Below are 20,583 nucleotides of genomic sequence, written 5' to 3'. Positions count from 1 at the left end.
ACTACTGAGTCTTACCCTGCTCCCATCTTTTCTGAGGGAACCTCTTATAGTGATATTGTTAATCTCAGTGGGTGATCTCTACACCGCCAGAAGAAACAATGTTCAATTTAAACAAGGTTTTTGACATTTTTAAAAAATATTTTATAGTTAATACATGGACACAACATCCTTATTTTTTAAATTTATTTTTATGTGATGCTGAGGATTGAACCCAGTGTGCCTGACATGTGTGAGGCAAGTGCTCTACCACTGAACCACAACCCCAGCCCTGGTTTTTGACATTTTTAGTTACTGGTTTGCTACCCCATGAAAAGGGAGTTGAAATATATGTTCCCTGTTGAGTCTGTAATGGGTCTGCTCCTTCATGATTTCTAGTAAGAGAATTGTACTGTGCATATGAGCTGTTGGCAAGCATCAAACAATTGATTTTCCCTAGTCCTATTTTCCCTGATGTTGTAGCCTTCTACTTTCCTCTTCAGATTAAAAGTGTCCATTAATACCTCATTTCTTTTTCTGAACTCAAGGGCACTTGACCACTAAACCACATCCCCAGCCCTATTTTTAACCTTGCTCTATACGCAAGAAAGCATATCAGACACAGAATGAAAAAACTGACACCAAGACCTGTGTGAGCTGTATTAAATGGTGGCCAAGGATATTAATATAAGTGAAACAGTGGAAGGTCAAAATTTTGTGAATCATCAGTGTGATAGAAAATAGTCTGAAATTACTTGCTGTTCAGATTTCTTTTCCATCAGTTTAGATTTGATTATTTTTTTCAAATGGCTTCTTTTGGATGAAAATCTCTCCCCTAATGAGCCTAATTGTAATGACTGCTGCATGTATGAGTGTGTATGGTGGCATCTGTGTGATTCACCCTATTTCTACTGTGATGTAAATCTTTATTTTTTAAAAAGCCCACTCAAAAACATTCAAAATAATAGTGTCACTTAAAGATTTATATCAAATGGTGGCCTTCATACTGCAGGCAGCATCTGTTTACTTTGAGTATTTGTAACCTTTTGGTCACACTGGATACCCAGCCCTGGGGTGGTGTGTGCTGAATGCTGACCAAAGTAGGAGATTTTTCTTTTCTGATGAATTCAAACTCATTTTTTTAAACACTAAGAACAGCTTTTATTGGTTGCAACAGTGAATGGGAGAGCACATGATGGCTCTTGCTCCTGAGGTATCATTCACAAACAAGATAGTTTCCAAAAGCAAATTTAAACTCTTAAGGAACAACAACAACAAAAAAAATGTTTCTGGTTAAGAAGAAACTGTGTATTAGTCCCTCTGTGCTCTTGTCCATAAGCTTCCCCCAAGTAATCACATTGTTTTGTTTGTTCTTTTTTTTTTTTTTTTTTTTTTGTTGTTTTTGTTTTTTTCCAGGTTGTGGGGATTGAAGCCAGGGGTGCTGTACCACTGAGCTGCAATCCCAGTCCTATTCATTTATTTTGAGACAGGGTCTCACTAAGTTGCATAGGCTGATCTTGAACTTCTGATCCTCCTGTTTCACCCTCCAGAAGAGCTGGGATTCCAGGTGTGCACCACCACATCCAGACCAAAGCATTACATTTGTAGACACAGAACTTTTCTGTTGAAGGTGACACAAGTGATGTGGGCCCAACACACATCGCCACACTTCCAGACTGAATCCTAGACCGTGGCTTCCAGGTGTGAAAGGCCCATTCTGAACCACTGCTAACTTGAAGCTTTTCCTTCCATAAAGGAAAGGTTATACCTGAGTGAGTTGGAGTTACCTGTATTTATTTGGACCCTGTCTCTCAGAAGGGGAAGCACTTCACCTGCATAACTGATAAATCTAACAGTGTTTGATTTTATGCCTAGAGGCCTGTTCTGTCCTGAGGCAGATTCCATGCTTGGATGGACTCTGTGGGGGTTGGGGCTGAAAACAATTATGATAAGGCTATTAATAGGACATCTGGCATTCCGTGAGCTTCCATATATTATCAAAGCCTTGACTTCTTGGAAAAAGGAAAAATATATTTAGCTATTTGATTTTGGACACAGTGGTTTACATGGGCCCTCATATTGCCATGACACCTTTTAAATAATTCTCTTGACTCAAACACAAGGAAATCGGGCTGGGGTTGTGGCTCAGTAGTAGAGCGCTTGCCTATCATGTGTCAGGCACTGAGTTCAAATTGCCACACTACATAAAAAAATAAAGATATTGTGTCCATCTACAGATAAAAATATTAAAAACAAAAACAAAACAAACAAACAAAACACAAATCCACAAGGAAATCAAACCAAACATCTGTGTTGAGGCCAGAGTTTGCCATGGTCTGGGAACAGCACCTTGGACCAGAACCTCTGAGCCATTTGGCCAGGATTTCACACAGATTATATTTATTACTCTCTTGGAAACATAATGTCCCCTGCTTTTAGCAGAAATTTTAATATGTATGGGGTATGTGCAGTTCTCCTCCTTAATAAACAGGAATTAAAAAAAATTAAAAATCACCGAGTTTGTTTTCCCTTCTGCCTTACAACTTACTTTTCAATGTAATTTTCAAATGGGAACCTGTAAGCTGTTGAGATAAAGGCACAAGGTACACATGTAGGAGATGGCAGATGAGACCCACTCAAATGTGGGCAAGTTGACGTTTTCGTCCAAAATACATCAATGTAGAAATTACTAAATGGGTCACCAGCTGAAAATATCCTGAAATCAGGGAGAAAGAGCTCTTCTCCGGGCCTCTCTTTTCTAAGATGTCTATTTACGTGGCCATGGCTCCTCTCTGGAGGCAGCTACACTGCTGTCACAACGTCAAATTTAGCCTGGTGTGCTTCTGCAGTCATCTATTCAGTCCATCTCCTAAGCAAGAAAAGAACACCAGTCAGAATAGCCAGTTTAATTCACAACCAGGATTTTGTACTTAAGACACTTACTAGTGTCTTAACAGGAGGGAAGCTGGGGTACAGAGCCTCCAGATCCTGTTAATCCTATATCCCTGCACCCTAACTTTTGTTACACAAGGGCAAGTACAAAACCACAGGCTTTCCAAAGGCTCAGAGGTAAATTCAAGCCTCTCCATAATCACTTCAGTTGTTAAGATATGTTAGGAGGTCAGAGGGATCACTGTTCCCTTTAAGCTGTATCTATTTGGTACCCATCAGTACAAATGTTGACATTTTGCCTCTTATTCCTCAAAATGGTTGTTGGTTGGGGGGAGACCTGTTCAGAGGCTTTCTCTGGCTTCTTTCTTTTCAAGAGTTCAGCATGTTTTACCCCCTATTTTGTAGATGCCTTTATAACTGAAGACCATAGCACGCAGCATATTGATAGGCATTTAAGGCCTATCAATAACTATTCACAGGGTTAGATGCTATTTTATTTAAAAAGTAAGCCTGAATAATGCTCTGACATATTGAAAAAATTCAGACACTGATGTTTTAAAATTTGAAATAAGATACATCCACCTATCTTCCACTGGGGTTTATGAAACTGAAGCATCAGTTTTCAAGGATGTCTTGCTTACCCTTCTTAGGCAGTGTCATGAAGACTGACTTTAATGTCTTGGTTACGTGACAGATATGCTCTCTGTGTTTAGGAAAATGCACATCATCTCTGCCCCCCGACCCTTTTTGACTATTCCTTTTGGTTTCTCTTCCTATTCTCCTCTGCAAGCATGTATTCTGAGAATCTGCACTTATGTTTGTGACAAGGTGAAGCAGAGGGCAGACTGAGGAAGCTCAGCCTAGGTCCCTCTGGCCACTTTCTTTTATGCCCACCATGCTGCTATTATTCTATCCATGGTGTGAGGAAGGCTTCAAGTCCCTCCTGACAGCAACATGTCTTGTCACTGCTTTCCTTGCGCTTTCATCATCGGGGAGATCAGAGTGAGGAGGGCTGAGAGAGGCCCCATAGCAGAGGGCTCTGCTGGGTTCTAGGGTTCTTTGAGGAAAAAGGTATGGGCAGCAGGCAGAGACCAGGGGACTCCAGGAAATGGAAAGGAGCTGGCATCAGTGATTCTTACATTTCTGACTAAGTCCCGCACGTAGGCAAATAGGTTCTGGTTAATAAAGTTGACTGTTGCATGAAACACATCATGGAGTAAGGATGGTGTATGATTGGCCACCTTTTTGGCCAATAGCATGGTCATAATCAGCATGGTCTTCTCATTCTCCATATCTTTAGGGTAAGTCTGCATTGCTGCCTTCAGGGTGGTGTCCAGGCAGTTGCTTCTGTCCTATACAGAGATAAAGACAGTTTACTAATAGTCTTTCCTCTTGCAGTCCCTGGTGGTAAGTACAAAGGGGCATCTCAGAAGGAAGTATTGATGGAATAGCTAAGGCTACAGGACAGAGAGAAGGATAGACAATTTAGTTTTGAGGCAGTGAAAAGGGAATAGGAGACTACTTCCTGCAGGGAATGCTCATTAACCTAATACACATTTACTGAACACTGTATGTTATTTAATGGAACACAAGGAGCTGAAGCCATTCCCTTTCCTAACCTCAAAAGACTGATAACTATCTCCAGCAACTTAGGCCCATCTTACTACTGTGCACCCTAGCTTAAGGGGACACGCAGAACCTTCTCACCAAAGGTGAGAGGCAAATACTAGACCACTGGACTTGAGTGACCTTAGGCTCAATGACTTACATGCACAATTACCCTTGTGGGAGGTGTCCCAAGGCAGTGCATAGCCAGATGCTTCTGTATTCTTTGACAGATGCTGGAGAATAGCAAATGGGGAGAGAATGCCAGACTGAAGACCAGCTGTCATGGAAGGGGGCACCCAACAAGGTAGTGAGGTTTTCAGCCTTCTCAGTTGGTAGAAGTCAAAAGAATTAAACTTTCTCTCCTCTCACCTCCTACAGCTACAAGTATTTATTTGAAGGCTTTAGGATGTGGCCTACACCAATCTTTGGATGCCCCAGAGGTCCATGTGAGCAGCAATATCTGTGTAACTAAACACAACCATGAAGCTGGGAAGAGGAGAAGGCTAAACTATCACTGTTTTTGTTATACCTGGGAAAGTAACTGAAAATCCTGTGTTGGCATCTTTACTCTCCAAAACAGAAAAAAAAAGTTATTTTGGTAAGAGTCAGATATATTTTGCTGGGGCTGGGGATATAGCTCTATTGGTAGAGTGCTTGTCTCTCATGAACAAGGCCCTGGGTTTTATCCCCAGCACCACAATAAAAAAAAAAAAAAGATATACTTTGTTCATCTTTCTTGAGTCTTCTATCCCTCTCACTTATAAAGGTTCAGGTTTTCTAAATCTCCACTAAATTCTCCTGAAAGACAATCATGCTCTAACTCCATTCCCAATTCTCTTGTCAAAGCTCCAGATAGACAGTCATGGAGCTATCTCAGGGGACACTGGTCTTCTGAGACAGAACAGGCCCTGGCTCCAGTGACACTCATAAAAGCCCATCTTACTCAGAAGTAGCAATAGTGTATTCCCTCACTTACTTCCTCTGACAGTCCAGCATTCATAAAACGTGCCACCAGTTCATTCACCAGTTCTGGCTGGATGCTACGGTCCATTTCATCCCCGACCTGGGCAAGATGCCGGGCAATGTTCTGTATAACTTCTTCTTGACTTTCAGAATCTGAAAGGCAGAGGGCAATAAGGACAAAGACGATTCAGACAATGGCCCCATTAGATACTCTCATCCCCCTCCACCCCACCCGACACAGGAAAGGAGTCTGCTTTGGAAGGACAGCTCCTGCCTCCACAGCATGCGCTCATAGTCCTCACTGATATTGGCTCCACTCAGCTTGAGCCCCTGTGTGACTTCTGGACTGGCTGTGGCTGTGGGACCAGGGTAAGGCCTGAGTGAACAGCAGACCAGCTCCAGAAGCAGGCCTCTCCCTGAACGCAGACTCAAGAACTGTCCCCAAAGAGGGTCAGTCATGCTCTAGCAGCCTTCACCATGGGCCTCAAAGAAGAACCTGGCAGCAATCTTCAGGGCTATCACCTGTTAAGTGTTGATGTATAACACTTAACAGGTGTCAATCTTAGAAGCTTTTAGGAAGGAAGATTTACAGACAGACCAGGTTTGAGTCCCACCACCACCATCACCACTTCCTGGCCATGAGAATTTGAAGCATATGTCCTCTTTCCTTACAGGGAAGAGGTGTAGCTGACTCCCCTCCCCAATCTTACCTCATTAAGTAAAACCCCAGGTTTTCTCTATCACTTACCAGGCCCTATATGATCTGCCCCACTTGGCCAACTAAGATTCTGGTACCTGACTTTAGTCCCTCCACAGTATTCCTGGCCTCCACACATGCTGCCCCTTCTGCCTAAACGCCACTCCCCAACAGAACACAGCTCCTTCTTCACCTCCTTTATTCTGTCCCAGTCTTCTCCTCTTTCTTTTTCTTCCTTGACACGTTACACATTACCCTAATCATAATTCTATGATTTGTTTGACACCCCTCAACCAGAATATAAACTCCCTAAAAGCTGTAATTTTTTTTTTTTTTGCAGGGGGAGGGGTCTAGTACTGAGGATTGAACCCAGGGCCTCATATATACTAGGCAAGCAATACACTATATTCCCAGCCACTTTTAAATTTTATTTTGAGACAGGGTCTCACTAACTTGCCCAAGCTAGCCTCAAATTTACTATCCTCCTGCCTTAGCCTTGTGAGTTGCTGAAATTATAGGCATGTGATACCATGCCCAGCAAACCTATAATTCTGAAAATCAGTTTGGTTTACTGTTAAATATTCAGCACTTAAACTGACATAGGCACACAGCAGGTGCTCAATACACAACTGTCTGGAAGCTGGGCATTATGGCACATGCCTATAATCCCAACAACTCAAGAGGCTGAGGCAGGAGGATCACAAGTTGGAGGGCAATCTCAGCAATTTAGCGAGGTCCTAAGCCCTGTTTCAAAATAAAAAGTAAAAAGGGGCTGAGGATGCAGCTCTGTGGTAAAGCACCCCTAGGTTTAATTCCTGCAAACATAACAAAAACCAACTACATGGGGCTGGGGGTGTGGCTCAGTGGTAGAATGTATGCTTAGCTTCAATCCCCAGCACAGCAAAATAAATCAAAGCAAATAAACCAAAAACCAAATAAGTGCATAAATGAATGAACAGATCCTGTATCTAGCTTCTGATATCAATAAATGACAACTATTGTTATCTCTCTCATTAAGTCCTGTATTTCTCCTGTATTTGCAACTCTCCCCTGGCTCCTATTTATCCAGGATGGAAAACTGGCTTACCTGAGGTCTCTGCTATTCCCACTGCACCCTTTCTCAGTGTGTTGTCAGGTTTGATCTTAGAACTCCTATCTGCTGCTGCCACCCTTGTCAGGGTTTTCTCTGAGCTCTCATCTTGATAACATTGTCCTTCAGTATATTTTCCTCAGAAACAGGAGGGCAAAGCAAGCACTTGGGTAGGACTGAAGGAAGCAGTAAGAAGTCTAATGTGCTTACCAACCTCAGAGGTGAGAGCCTTCTTAACTTCTGTGCTCTAGGGATTTCATCTGCCCCTCCTTCAGTCTTCTTTCTTTCTCTTTCCTATTAGGCCTCTAAGGATGGAATCCAGGGCCATACACACACCAGGCAAGTGTTCCGGTCCACCACTGAGTCGCACCCTTAGCCCCTCACCACAGCAAGATACAACACTGCTTCTCTACTCGGGACCTTCCCAATGCTCACTTCTACTTAAGTGGTTAAGTCATCTTCTAGCTTCCAATTCCCTTTAATTCTTTCTACTCTTGTAATGTTCTAACCAAACCCAAACACTTTCTGTGTTTCATAGCCTTTGGACTTTCCCATCTTCAGGCTTTTGCTTAATCAATGGCTATTTCCTCTTCCCTATTTCCAAAGAATTACATTGTGCCATCTTTCTAGACCTAGCTCAACCTCACTTGCAGTCATGAATTCCTTCCTGATTCCCTTCAGAGCAAAGGGTTCTCACTTCTCCTTATAGTTCTCTCAGAAATGATGTGTGCCTCACTTACTTGCCAAAGCCTTTCCACCTTATTTTTGTGAATCATGTACACATCTCTCTTCCCTCTATCCACCAGATCAGCAACATCAGAAATTATATCTGATTTTGTTTCGAGGTTTTCAGAGTCTCTATTTTGTTCCTTGCCTCCAAAACTTGTCGTACTTAATTCACAGGCCAATGTTCTCTCAGAGCACTAGTAAGGTCAGTATACAGCCCCATTAATCTACTTTTCAAATGCCATTTGGGTCAAGTCAGGATTTGCGGTCTAATGGTAAGGGACAGTGTAGAGAGCAGCAAGAGAAAAGAGCAGGAGACAGACTCTGGTTGTGTTACTGCTGTATCACCTTCTGATAGTGAAGCCATTCGGGCCCATGCCTGTCCTCAGTCCTTCCTACAACTTTCCAAGAGACCAAATGCTTTTATTCAGTTTAGGACCGTCAGAAGACATACTGGTTGGGTTCAAAGAAAGTTTCTGGCATACCCTGACTAGTGTGAAACACTGGCCACATTTCCTTTCACCAGATTTGAGATTGGGCAAAAGGCAGAATCAATTGTTGGTCTCCCCCAGAGCCACCAGAGGGCTCTGGAGTCTCGGTGTCAGGAAATTTCAGAGTAGACAACCAGGTTGTGCAGGACATGTTGGAAGGTCTGGGTCACTGTGGAATTTCAGGGCAGGGATTTTCTTTTTTCTTTTGCAGTGCTAGTGGTGGAACCCAGGGCCTTGAGCAACAGGGCAAATGCTCCACCCCTGAGCTACACCTTCAGTCCCAGGGCAGTGATTCTAATCAAGGTCAGAATCACCTGGAAGTCTTCCACTCTAACAGCTGACCTGGGTCGGTGGAGTAGACTCAAGGCCTGCACATTTTGAAAAAGTTCCTCATGTAAAGTCTGTGTGCACACTACTGAGAACCAACGTCCTGAGCTCCTCGGCTTGCTCTTTCTCCAGAAGCAGCACTAGTGGCTCAGTGGTAGAGCGCTTGTCTAGTGGCACTGGGTTTAATTTTCAGCACCGCATATAAATAAATGAATAAAACTGAGGTCCATCAACATCTAAAAATATATACTAAAAAGGATAGAGGCAAGGAAGAGAGCACAGGGATTAAAGTTCAGAATGGTAAAATCTGGAAACAGATAACAGGAGGCAGCACTGATATGATGGGAGGCAACCCAAGAAGCTCAAGAGGGGTCTGGCTCAAGTCCTGCCTTGGACTTGCCCATCAGTTTGACTGGATCTAGTCATTTATATGTCCCTGGGCCTGAGTTTCCTCATCTGGAAATGAGGTTCATAATACTTCAATTATTCCCTTCCCTCCCTTTGTGCCAGGGATCCAACCCAGGGCCTCATGTATGCCAGACAACCACTTGAGTTATACCCCTAGCTCAGTTTTCTTATATCTAAAAAAGGGAAAATGTGAAGTTCTATATGGGACACAAAAATTCCTTTAAATACATGGATTGGGACCTGCTCAAGGTGGTGTGGAGCTGTGTAAGAATCACCTGTGGGGCTTTTGCTCACACCAGTGATGCCCCAGAACTATCAAATCAGATTGCCTAAAGATGGGACCCCAGCACCACTGTTTTAAAGCTTTCTGGTTCTTGAAACTACATAAACCCAAACTGGGGAGTCATTCAGGTTATTTAATACAGCTCAGTGGTTTCCAGAATTACTTGGGAAAAGCTCAGTGGTTTCCAGAATTACTTGGGAAAACACTTTTCATATTGGTGGATGAACATAGGAAGGTAGATGCTGGACCTAAAATAAGTTCAGCACCACTAGAGGCAATCAAGCACAGATCAAACCATATAATATGAACATATACAGTAGCCTAAAACTCCATGGGTCAAGACTGAGCCCAAATGTCCCTTCTAGCCCATGGATATCCTCAGATGTTACTAGTAACAACAACGCCCAGGATTGGCACAAAGGAGATGGGGCCAGGTGCCTACCTGCCTCTATTCTTCCCACGAAGAGACTGGCATGGTTGCCGTCAGTCTGCAGCTCATCTTCACGTTCCCCCTCCAGGTAAGTTCGCACAGGTAGTTCCTGGCCCAGAGTTCTCAGCTCTTGGTGAAACTTACAGTCAGAGAAGCTTTGGAGGAAGTCAAGCACCAGCAAGTTTGTGATGTACTCATCCCTGAGGCCTGAACCATTGCTGACCTAAGATAAAAGAGGAATTAGGAAGGCTCTTGGGAACCCAGGCCAGGGTCAGAAGCCCTCCCTGTAACTGAGCAGATAGTTCTATGGGGTACAGATGGTCTTGAAAGAACCTTACTGGCCTAAGAGGTGAATCTCATGTAGATTCAAGATCCCTGCAGCAATGCCTCCTGTAGATGCCAAAGAGAGAGCTTTAAGTGATTCATCCACCATTTGTTTTACCTGAAATCTGTGGCTGGGGTGAGTTTCTTATGCTACAGTCTGATTCAGGGAATTCAGGGAAATATCATTTAGATGCCATCCATGTATTTACATTATTTTTTTAAAAGTACCAGGGATACTTCACCAAATAAAATCCAGCTTTCCTGGCTATTCTTCCAGAAGTTAGCAGCTCTTTCTTTTCCATAATCTCTTTTGTAGGCCTAGGATGATATTGGGCCAACAGAAGACTCTCAATACATACTGGGGGTGGTAACCACAGATAAACAACTGCCTTTGGCCTAGCTTGGTCTACTTCTAGAGGCTTAATTAATGAAAACCCTACAGAGTGCTCTGACCAGGAGGGGCTGGAGCACACAGTCCCCACTCACTGTCCATCTCTACTGGTAACACTTAAGCCGCATGCAGCTCCTGCAAATGCCTGCACTGTGGGAGCCAGGAGGGGCCTTTCTAGCATGCTGACTGCATGTGAGGATGGTTTTTGAAAATAAAGGTGAGTACCTATAGCATCAGTGCCCAGAGCAACCACAGCTCTAAAATAAAGAGGGAATAAGTAGTCTGGAAGGCTTGGGATTCCAAGACCTGTCCAAATGTATGCCAAATATTCACAGGGGCTGTAAGAGCAAAGGAAGATAAAAGTGCTGGTGAAAAGATATTGTAATCCTCTAAGTCCTTATTAATTTGCATCAGAAAAACAAAACAACTTTTTATTTATTTATTTATGTGGTGCTGAGGATCGACCCTAGCGACCCTAGCAACTTGCATGTGCTAGGCGACCGCTCTACCATTAAGCCACAACCCCAGACCCACAAAAAAACATTTATTAGAAAAGTAAAAAAAAACTCCCAGGACAGCTTTTTTTTTTTTTTTTTTGTGGTGCTGGGGATTGAACCTAGGGCCTTGTGCATGTGAGGTAAGCTCTCTACCAATTGAGCTATATCCCCAGCCCTGAGAAAAGTTTTTTATTTTTTTAAATTTTTATTTATTTATTTTTTTTTAAAGAGAGATAATTTTTAAATATTTATTTATTTATTTATTTTTAGTTTTCGGCGGACACAACATCTTTGTTTGTATGTGGTGCTGAGGATCGAACCCGGGCCGCACGCTTGCCAGGCGAGCGCGCTACCGCTTGAGCCACATCCCCAGCCCGAGAAAAGTTTTTTAATAGGACAAAATTCCTTTAAATAAATAAAACTGCTGGTACAGAACGTACTTAGCATGCATGAGGCGCTGGGTTCAATCCTCAACACCACCAAAAAAAAAAAAAAAAAAAAAAAGGTTAAATAAAATATGGTACTTGAAGGGCTGGGGTTGTGGCTCAGTAGCAGAGCACTTTCCTAGCATATGTGAGGCACTGGGTTTGAGTCTCAGCACCACATATAAATAAATCAAAAATAAGGTACATCAACAACTAAAAAAATATTTTTAAAAATATGATACTTGTGTATTATTGCTCTTTGGCTGTTACTTCTTCAGAATTACTTTCAAATAAAAGCAAAACTTTATGTAAAAGTTCTACTGAATCTTATTCTTACAATACCTGTACTATGAAGCCAAGAGGGTACAAAACAGCTTAGAAACTCAAAAACCATGGCCATTTCTGTCACAAGGAGATGTCCTGGTTAGAAGAGAAGAAAGGAACCCGGGGGCAGTATCATGGGTTAAGTGTGTCTCCACTAAAAAAATGTTCAAGTCCTAACCCCAAGTACCCATAAATAGGATCTTATCTGGACATAATCAAGTTAAGAAACTTCATAAGAGTGAGCCCTAAGTCCAATGACTAGTGCCTTGTAGGAGTAAAATATATACACTACAACATGCAGGGAAATGCCACCTGAAGATAGAGGCCAGAACTGAAGTGATGCATGTCCAAGCTAAGAAACATCAAGGATCACTGGTAATTCCAGAAGCTGGGCAGAATCTCCCTCAGAAAGAGGGAGCAACCCCGATGATAACCTGATTTCAGGCTGCTGGTCACTAGAATTGTAAGGGAATAAACTCCTGGGTTTTTGTGTTTGTTTTTGGTGGTACTGGGGACTGAACCCAGACACTGAGCTACATCCTATCCCTTTATGTTTTATTATTATTATTTTTTTGGGTACTGGGAATTGAACTCAGGGGCACTCAATCACTGAGCCACATTCCCATACCTATTTTGTATTTTATTTGGAGAAAGGGTCTCACTGAGTTGCTTGGGGCCTTGCTAAATTGCTGAGGCTGGCTTTGAACTCGAGATCCTCCTGTCTCAGCCTCCCAAGCCTCTGGGATTATAGGCGTCAGCCACTACGCCCAGCCCTAGCCCTTTTTATTTTTTGACATAGGGCCTTGCTAAGTGGCGGAAGCTGGCCTGGAACTGATGATCCTCTTGCCTCAACTCCCGGAGTTACTGGAATTATAGGTGTGTGTCACCATGCCCAGCTTAAAACTCTTGTCCTTAAAAGCCACCCAGTTTGTTTCAGCAGCCCAAGGAAATTAATAAAGGTGGTCTTTGCCCAAGGGCCACCTTTTGATCCAGAGTTGGTAAACAAGAATCTGAAGCCTGAATGTGGAGGCACAGCAGCTGCCAGCCATGCTAGATCAGGTTATCCAATACATTCTGTAATCTTTATTACATAAAATAGAGATGGCTGGCAAAGGAAAGGGAAGTATTTCATGTTAGAGAATGAGGGATCTGGAAATGTTTAGTTGCAGTGAGCTGAAAAGCCAAGAGGACAGGCAAGTGCCATGAAAAAGGAAGTGGTTTGGGAAACAGAATTTATTTCATTCCATGAACAAACAGAGCTTGTGACATGCCAAGTATGGAACTATACTTCTTTTAAATCTTCCAGTAATAAAAGTTGAAGAAGGAATTTAATATTTATCTTTTTAGATCATAGGAAAAAATATATTGAGAGAAATGAGGAACACTTAGGAAATTCTGCTATATATTTTACATAACTGATGCAAATGAAGTAAAAATAATTCTTATGATATAGAATCAGTTCTGATGCAGAGAAGAAGACAAAAACCTCCAATGCATTTGATAAATTAGAATAAATCTGGTGTTCAAACCTGGCAAAAAAGAACACTAAATAAGAGTAACAAAAAGTGAAACCAGTCTCATTTGTTTTTACAAACATATATATCTCAAGCCAGATATGGTGGTGCATGCCTGAAGTCCCAGCTACTCAGAAGCCTGAGGCAGGAAGATCGCCTGCCTCAGCAACTTAGACTCTGTCTCAAAATAAAAGATTAAAAGAGAGATGTAGCTCAGTGGTAGAATACTTGCCTAGAATGAGTGAGGGCCTGAGTTTGATTTCTAGTACTTCAAATAAATTCAAAGAAGAATGCTGAGTGAAATAAGCCAGTCACAAAAAGATGCAAGGCACTAAGCAATTCAGTGAGACCCGTCTCTAAATAAAAATACAAAATAGGGTTGGAGATGTGGCTCAGTGGTCGAGTGCCCTAAGTTCGATCCCCATTGCAAAAAAAAAAAAAAAGTGAAAATGGCAAATTTTATATTATGGGATCTTACCATATTTTTTAAAATTCCGGAGTGGGGGAAAATATCTGAGAAAGTCAAAGTATCTACAATAGGATGAAAGTTCTGATAGGGACAGAAAGACCAAACCCCAAAATGTAAGAGAAAATTTTTGCTCAGTGGTTCAGTGAGAACCCCAACTCTGTAAAACACCGGGTAACCTTCAGTGTCTCAGCTTTTTCACCCTGAATGTAAAGAAAAAAACAACAGTAGGAGTAATGACATTCACCCTTCCTATCCTGAAAGGGTGTCAGGGAAAGTGGGACCTTATGAGAGGAAAGGTTGTCTAGGGTGCTATGCAAGAAGGAAGTGGCAGTTGTGTTTTAACCTGAAGACATCTCAAGAATATGGGAGAGAAGGGCAACACTTATTGGCGTCCTTTCTTGTCCCTGCCAGAGTTCTGTTTCTATTCTTTATACCTGGATAAATTCTACTCCTTGCACTCTGGGGAAGAAAAAAAAAAAAAAAAAAGAATATGGGAGAGGAAGTAAATGTGGTGGACTGGAAGACACAATAGGCAAGTTCACCTGGCACCAACATAGAATACTATCCACACTGATAACTGGTCCTTATGGGGACGAGTGGGAGCTCTGAAATCTCTTCTGTTCATGCAACTAACATCTCTCCAGAGCCCAGTAGGTAGTGGGCTCTCCAGTTATCAACCTGAAAAATCCCACAATTCCCATTCTTCTGAAAGGATATTCAACAAGTACATACTGAGACCTGCTATAGTTTTGATTTAGAATGCCCCCCAAAAGTTCTGTGTTGTCCTTGTGTTGAAGGCTTAGTTCCCAATGCAGCAGTATTTAAAGGTGGGGCCTGTGGGAGGTGGTTGGATCCTGGTGGCTCTGAGCTCATCAGTGGATTAATCCATTAATGGATTCATAACTTAATGTACTTTTTTGAGAGGTAGTAGAAACTTTAGAAGGTAGGGCCTAGTCTGGGGAAGCAGCCACTCAAAGATGTATATTTGAAGGGTATATCCTGTCTCTGCTCCCGTCTCTCTCTCTTTCCCAGCTGCAAAGATTTGCTGTATCACACTCTCTCTGCCATGATGTTCTACCTCATCACAAACCCAGAAACAACAGTGCCAAGTTACTACGGAATCAAACTTTGAAACCATGAGTCAAAATAAATCTTACTTTTAAGTTGAATTTTTCAGATATTTTGTAATAGTGACAGAAAGCCAACTAACACAAGACTTTTCAGGCACCATGGGTACTATCCATAGGCTCAGGGGTGTTGAAATGGTAATTCTGTTGTAGATTTGTGGTTCCTCTTTGCAGAGCTGTCAGATAGGAACTGGGAACTGGGGTCAGGCTAGATCAGCACCCACAGGCAAGTGCATGAAGAACAAGCCTACACTCAATCCTCTAACATCCCCTTTCCAAGAATTCCTCCAAAAGAATTCAGGAGTCTGACCTCAGAGTCCATGGCACAGGCAGCACCTGGTAGCTCCAACTCAGTTTTGGTTCACGTAGGTCCAAGATCACCACCTAGAAAAGGACACACATAGAGGGTGGGTGGCTGTATCCTGAAGGGATGCCCCACAGGGGAGAATGGAGAAGACGGGCCTCAGCTCTGGCTCAGGAACTTTGGCCACTGCAACCAAGCAGCTGAGGTCACTGTTGCCAGCAGATGGTATTCAGTCGGGTTCCTTTCTTTCCCCTTGGCACAGAATTGTGGGCCACAACCTAGTGAGCAAACTGAAGTTTTCCTGGATCTTCCCTGAGACTTGCCAGACCCCTTAGAACTCCCCAGGGCCAGTCCTCCATCCAAGAGTTAACTCTCCTATTCCATTCTCAGGAAGACCTCATGGATCAGGCCAATGGGCTGATCGGGCTTACAAACTATTTTAAAGTAAATATTTACATTAGTAAGTTTCCTACAAGAATATACTCAGTAAATAAAGTATATCTGCCGCAGTCTGTCTGGGCACAAATAACCGAGCCGCCACAAAGCCTTGTAGGTTCAAACAGTAACTCTTTATTCCCGAACTCTCACTGGCACTCTACACACACTTCCCGGGAATACACTCCCTCCACCGGGCTCTGCCAATTCTCCCAGACACCCCCCCCCCCAACTCCATGGGAACTCCAAAGTAGCAGGCGCCCGAGGCAGCAAGAGCCGCCCTATTACTGGTATAAAGGTCTAATATACAATTGAATCAATCCAGCATCATCTTAATGGCTCGCCTCTCAACCATTACTTCTGGCAAAATGCCAGGGGCCATTCCGACTGTGGCTCTCAACATATATCTAAAAAATTTCAGGAAATCTATCTCCTCAAAATGACAACTATCACAGCAATTCCTTCCAATAACAACAAAGATACCAACCCATTTCTTTGACAAGTTTTATGATCTTGCATTCCACACAATGTTGCTGTGCAGGCAGCATTGATCCTGACTTAAAAGGGAGAAAATTTAGTTTTAGGAAGAATTTTCTTGAGGCCACAGAACTAGTAAGTGACAGGAGGGGGCAAATAAGTTCCTTCAATCAGGTCATATGGCTTCAATTGTTCATATTATGAAGAAAAGATTTCCAATAAAAATGATGAAAAAAGAGACTGCATTTGACATACAAAAGATTAAGTCTTACATTGGACACACATGACAAGCTAAATGACCTATTGCTGACTAGACAAATGCCAACTGGGAACTGAGGTCAAAAAATATGTCCTGGCCAGACAAGTGGTACATATTTAAAATCTCAGCTATTTGCACAGCTGAAGCAAGAGGATCACAAGTTCAAGGTCAGCCCAGGCAACTAAGCAAGACTCTCAAAAGTGAAAAGGTTGGAGATTTCATGCAGTGGTAGAACAACTCCAATACCAGGAAAAACAAACAAACATAACTATTATAGACTGTTGGGGATGAACATATACTTTGAAGAACAGTATAAATATGTCTCAAAATAATAAAAATAGAATTACCATATGATCCAGCTATCCACTCCCAGGTATATATCCAGAGGAAATGAAATTGGCACACAAAAGATACATCTAGCTGGGTGTGTTGGCACACATCTGTAATCCCAGCAGCTCCGGAGGCTAAGGCAAGAGGATAGCAAATTCAAAGCTAGCCTTAGCAACTTAGTGAAACCTTGTCTCAAAATAAAAAATAAAGAGGGCTGGGGATATGGCTCAGTGGTTCAGTGCCCCTGAGTTCAATCTCCAGTACCCAAAAAAAAAAAAAAAAAAAAAAATCTACCTACCTACCTACATATTTATTGCTATACCATTCACAGTAACTACTATATGTAATCAGCCTAGGGACCCATTGATGGATCAATGGATAAAGAAAAGTGGTGTGTGTGTGTATAAATATATATACATATATACACACACACACACATATATATCATACATACATACGCGCGCGCGCACACACACACACATAAATGGAATAATGTTCAGCCATAAAAATGAATGATAGCCTATCATTTGCAGCAAAATGGATGGAACTAAAGAACATTATGTTAACTGAAATAATTCAAATGGAGAAAGATGCATGTTGTAGATCAATGGTAGAGCACCTGCCTGGGATGTATGAGGCACTGGGTTCAATCCTCAGCAACACATTTAATTAATTAGTTAGTTAGTTAATTAACGGTTAAAAAAGTGCCCTATCTTAAAAAAAAGAAAAGAAAAGAGTTGATGTAGGCTAGAAGTGTGGTGTGGTTCAGTACAAGCACTTTACTAGCATGAGTGAGGCCCTCTGGGTTCAACCTCCAGCACTACAAAAAAAAGAAAAAGCAAATGTTGACCTTAATGTAAAACAGTAATTACTAGAGGTTGGAAAGGTGGGAAGGATAGAGGGAGATTGGATAACAAAAAAAAAAAAAAAAAAAAACCATAAGAAATAAGTCCCAGTGTTCCATAGATCAGTGAGGAAACTATAATGCATAAAAACCTATTATATATTTTATGAATAACTAGAAGAGAAGAATTCTAAGGCTTCAAACACAAAGCAATAAGATAAAAATCTTAATTACCTTGATTTGATCAGTATACATTGTACACATGTATGAAAATATCACACTGTTCCTCATACTGATAGACCCAACTGATCTTTTATTAAAATTGGGAGCCATCTTGCCACAAAGCCATGAAAAGATAATTTCGGCTTTACTATAAATTACTGCAAATTCTGAACCTGCTTGGAATGCCTGCCCGTGCCTTGAACTCACCCATGCCTGACTCTCTGACCAGATAGCAGCCCTCTCTGAAACTTTAGTGACACCTCATAAATATTGGCCTTCCCTGGCCAGACAACGACCCTCTCTGAGGCTCTAATGGTCCTCATAAATTCTGATGTTGGGGCCAGCAAAAAAAAAAAAAAAAAAATGTAAACTACCATTAGTGTGATGCTTGTCAGAGTTCTGTTATCTGTAACCCCCCTTTGTGTAACTTTCTGGGCTATAAAGCTGGGCTGTAGGAAAGGTGGGGTGCTGTCTTGTTCCCGCCGTTTTGGGAGGGAGAAGCAGCCCGGCGGGTCGAAATAATAAGCTTGCTTTAATTTGATTTTAATTGGAGTCAGTGGTCTTTTCTTGCGTCCTGGTCTAACATTTTGGAGTTCCCCAGCGAGATGACCCTGCCCGACCAGATCACAAGACCAGACTGCTGGAAATTCTGAAGCTGGCCTTCGCTCCAGGGCTTCGGGCTGGAGAGCCACTCTAGGGGGTGCGCAACTTGAGACATTCCAAGGCCTCGGAGTGAGCCTTCAGGTCCCCGGAGCACTGCAGTGAACTGCCGCACTAAAACTATTAGCAAGCACCTGGTGGAGGAGGCCTCCACAGGTAAGTAGCGCCTTTATAACATCTGGTATCCGGTTAAGGGAGATCTCTTCTGATGACAGAGAGGTGGCCTGGAGAGGCTCACATATACTCCTGTCTGGACAGTAACGAGAAATCATTCTGTCTTCTGTTCTGTTCTGTAGGGAATTCCTCTGGAAGGGTAGAGAGGTGCCGATGGGCACGCACGCACTCCTACCCCGGAGCTTTAGCAAGACGTTGCATTGCTCCTCTGTTTTTCTATTTCGGCGCCGGGTTTCTGTTATGTTTTGTTCTGTGTTCTATATGTTTTTTTGTTTGTTTGTTTTTGTGTGTTTTGTTGTGTGATTTCTGTGGTAAAAACTTAAGGATATCGGACGTGAAAATGGGTAATAAAGCAAGTAAGCCTGACACCCCTTTGGACTGTGTTTTAAGGAACTGCGATGAACTTTACCCCCCTTTGTTAAGCAGGATGAGAGAAGCCCCTAGCTGGCTGCCTGGAGCACACCCACTGCAGAGGGCAATGCCTGCTGGGGATCAAAGAACTGAGTATCTCCCAGGTTAACAAGTGAGACTCCTTTAAAACTCCTTGTCCCTCCAGATCAAGAGAGTCACAACCTTTGGGCAGAGTCCCCTGTGTTTCTCCTTTGTTAGCAAAGCAATAAACCTCCCTTTTTCTTTTTCTCAAAACCCTGTCCTCATTATTAAATTGGCCTTAATTGGCTTCAAGGTCAGGAACCAAACTTTCAGTTACAAATTTTGATACCACCACCACCACCACCCCCCCTCGAACTTTTTAGTGCTGACTACTGAAATGTTAGGAGATGGAGCGCGCCTGGGGTGGAACCGAACCAGAGGAGCTAATCCTGTAAGTAAAAGGAGGGACTGAGGGACTCCCAGCAGCTGCCGAAGCCCTGTTGCTTTGGGGAATTCCCGCCTTCCTTCCTTGCACGGTAAGGATTATGCCACCTCTGTCTTCTTAAAAAAAGAGAAAAAGAAAAAGGGGACACTTAATGCAGTGAAGTCGCCATGGAGACCCTTGATTTTACATTTCAGGTTGTCCCTCTGTGAAAACATCTGGTCCCCTTGTGGGGACATCTATGGTGCCACTGGTGTAGGAGATTTTTCTCTTATCTGCTCTGTTTTAAAGGTTTCTGTCTGTCAACCATAGTCTGGAGCTCCTTTCTGTCTGTCCTGTGTCTTTGTTTCTGGCCCTTTAAGACATGTGCAATAGTGTGTTGATATTATAAATTGTTTCTTGGGAATGATCTTGGCAGAATGTGTGTCTAAAAGATGATGTTTTATTGTAACAATCTGGTATCTGAATGGGTTTTTGAAGCATTGCACAATCTTGCAGTTAAAAGTTGGGTTTAGGTAATTGTTTAGTTTATGATTTCAGATAATTCATGCCAGAGAACTTAAATACTTAGGATGGAAAACTAAAGAACTCTACTTCCAAGTTGGCAAGTAACTTCCCAATCATTCAGTCTTTTTTTTTTTTTTTCCACCAATTTTGAATTGGGTAGCCTGGGAAAATGTCACTGTGTGTACCAGTGCATTAATTTGGACAAGGATAGTAAATCATAGTATGGTATCTGTTGACAAAACAAGATGTAAAGATATAAAATTTTGTGAATTGTATCTTAAACTTGTATCATAATTTTCAACATCCGAACCTGAAAATTATGACTTATGGTTAAAATGCCTTAGGCCTGAGCTATCTGCTCAGAATAGCAGTTTTTCCCTGCTCCTTCAGACCTCAGCCAGGACTTATGTTGAAATGCAAATGAAAGAAGCCTGCAAGCTCAGTAAATTGTATGGTATTGACTAATTACTGGCCAGTATTTTTTTCTAGGACTCTTGTTTTTTCCTTAGATTCTGTATTTTTTTGAGCTCATGATTTTGATCCTACAGACCTAGGTTAATGTTTTTTCTGATCAGTTCTATCTTTGACCAACTGT

The 20,583-nt window shown here is 42.3% G+C and overlaps 1 protein-coding gene across 1 annotated transcript in view; it reads right to left on the bottom strand.

The window, feature by feature from the left end:
* Positions 1–1,109: 1,109 nt before the first annotated feature.
* Bid (BH3 interacting domain death agonist) overlaps positions 1,110–20,583 on the bottom strand; it is a 44,829-nt gene continuing 25,355 nt past the window's right edge. Inside the window, exons 2-6 of the mRNA XM_027951151.2 lie at positions 15,273–15,346; positions 9,904–10,114; positions 5,453–5,592; positions 4,008–4,220; positions 1,110–2,845 (exon numbers count right to left, since the gene is read on the bottom strand). Coding sequence (XP_027806952.1) covers positions 2,834–2,845; positions 4,008–4,220; positions 5,453–5,592; positions 9,904–10,114; positions 15,273–15,284 — 588 coding nt within the window. The 5' untranslated portion in view covers positions 15,285–15,346 and the 3' untranslated portion in view covers positions 1,110–2,833. The remainder of the gene's footprint in view (positions 2,846–4,007; positions 4,221–5,452; positions 5,593–9,903; positions 10,115–15,272; positions 15,347–20,583) is intronic.

This window comes from Marmota flaviventris, chromosome 3, assembly GCF_047511675.1.
Source record: "Marmota flaviventris isolate mMarFla1 chromosome 3, mMarFla1.hap1, whole genome shotgun sequence".
Taxonomy (NCBI): Eukaryota; Metazoa; Chordata; class Mammalia; order Rodentia; family Sciuridae; genus Marmota; species Marmota flaviventris.
This window is presented reverse-complemented; position numbering and strand designations above follow the sequence as displayed.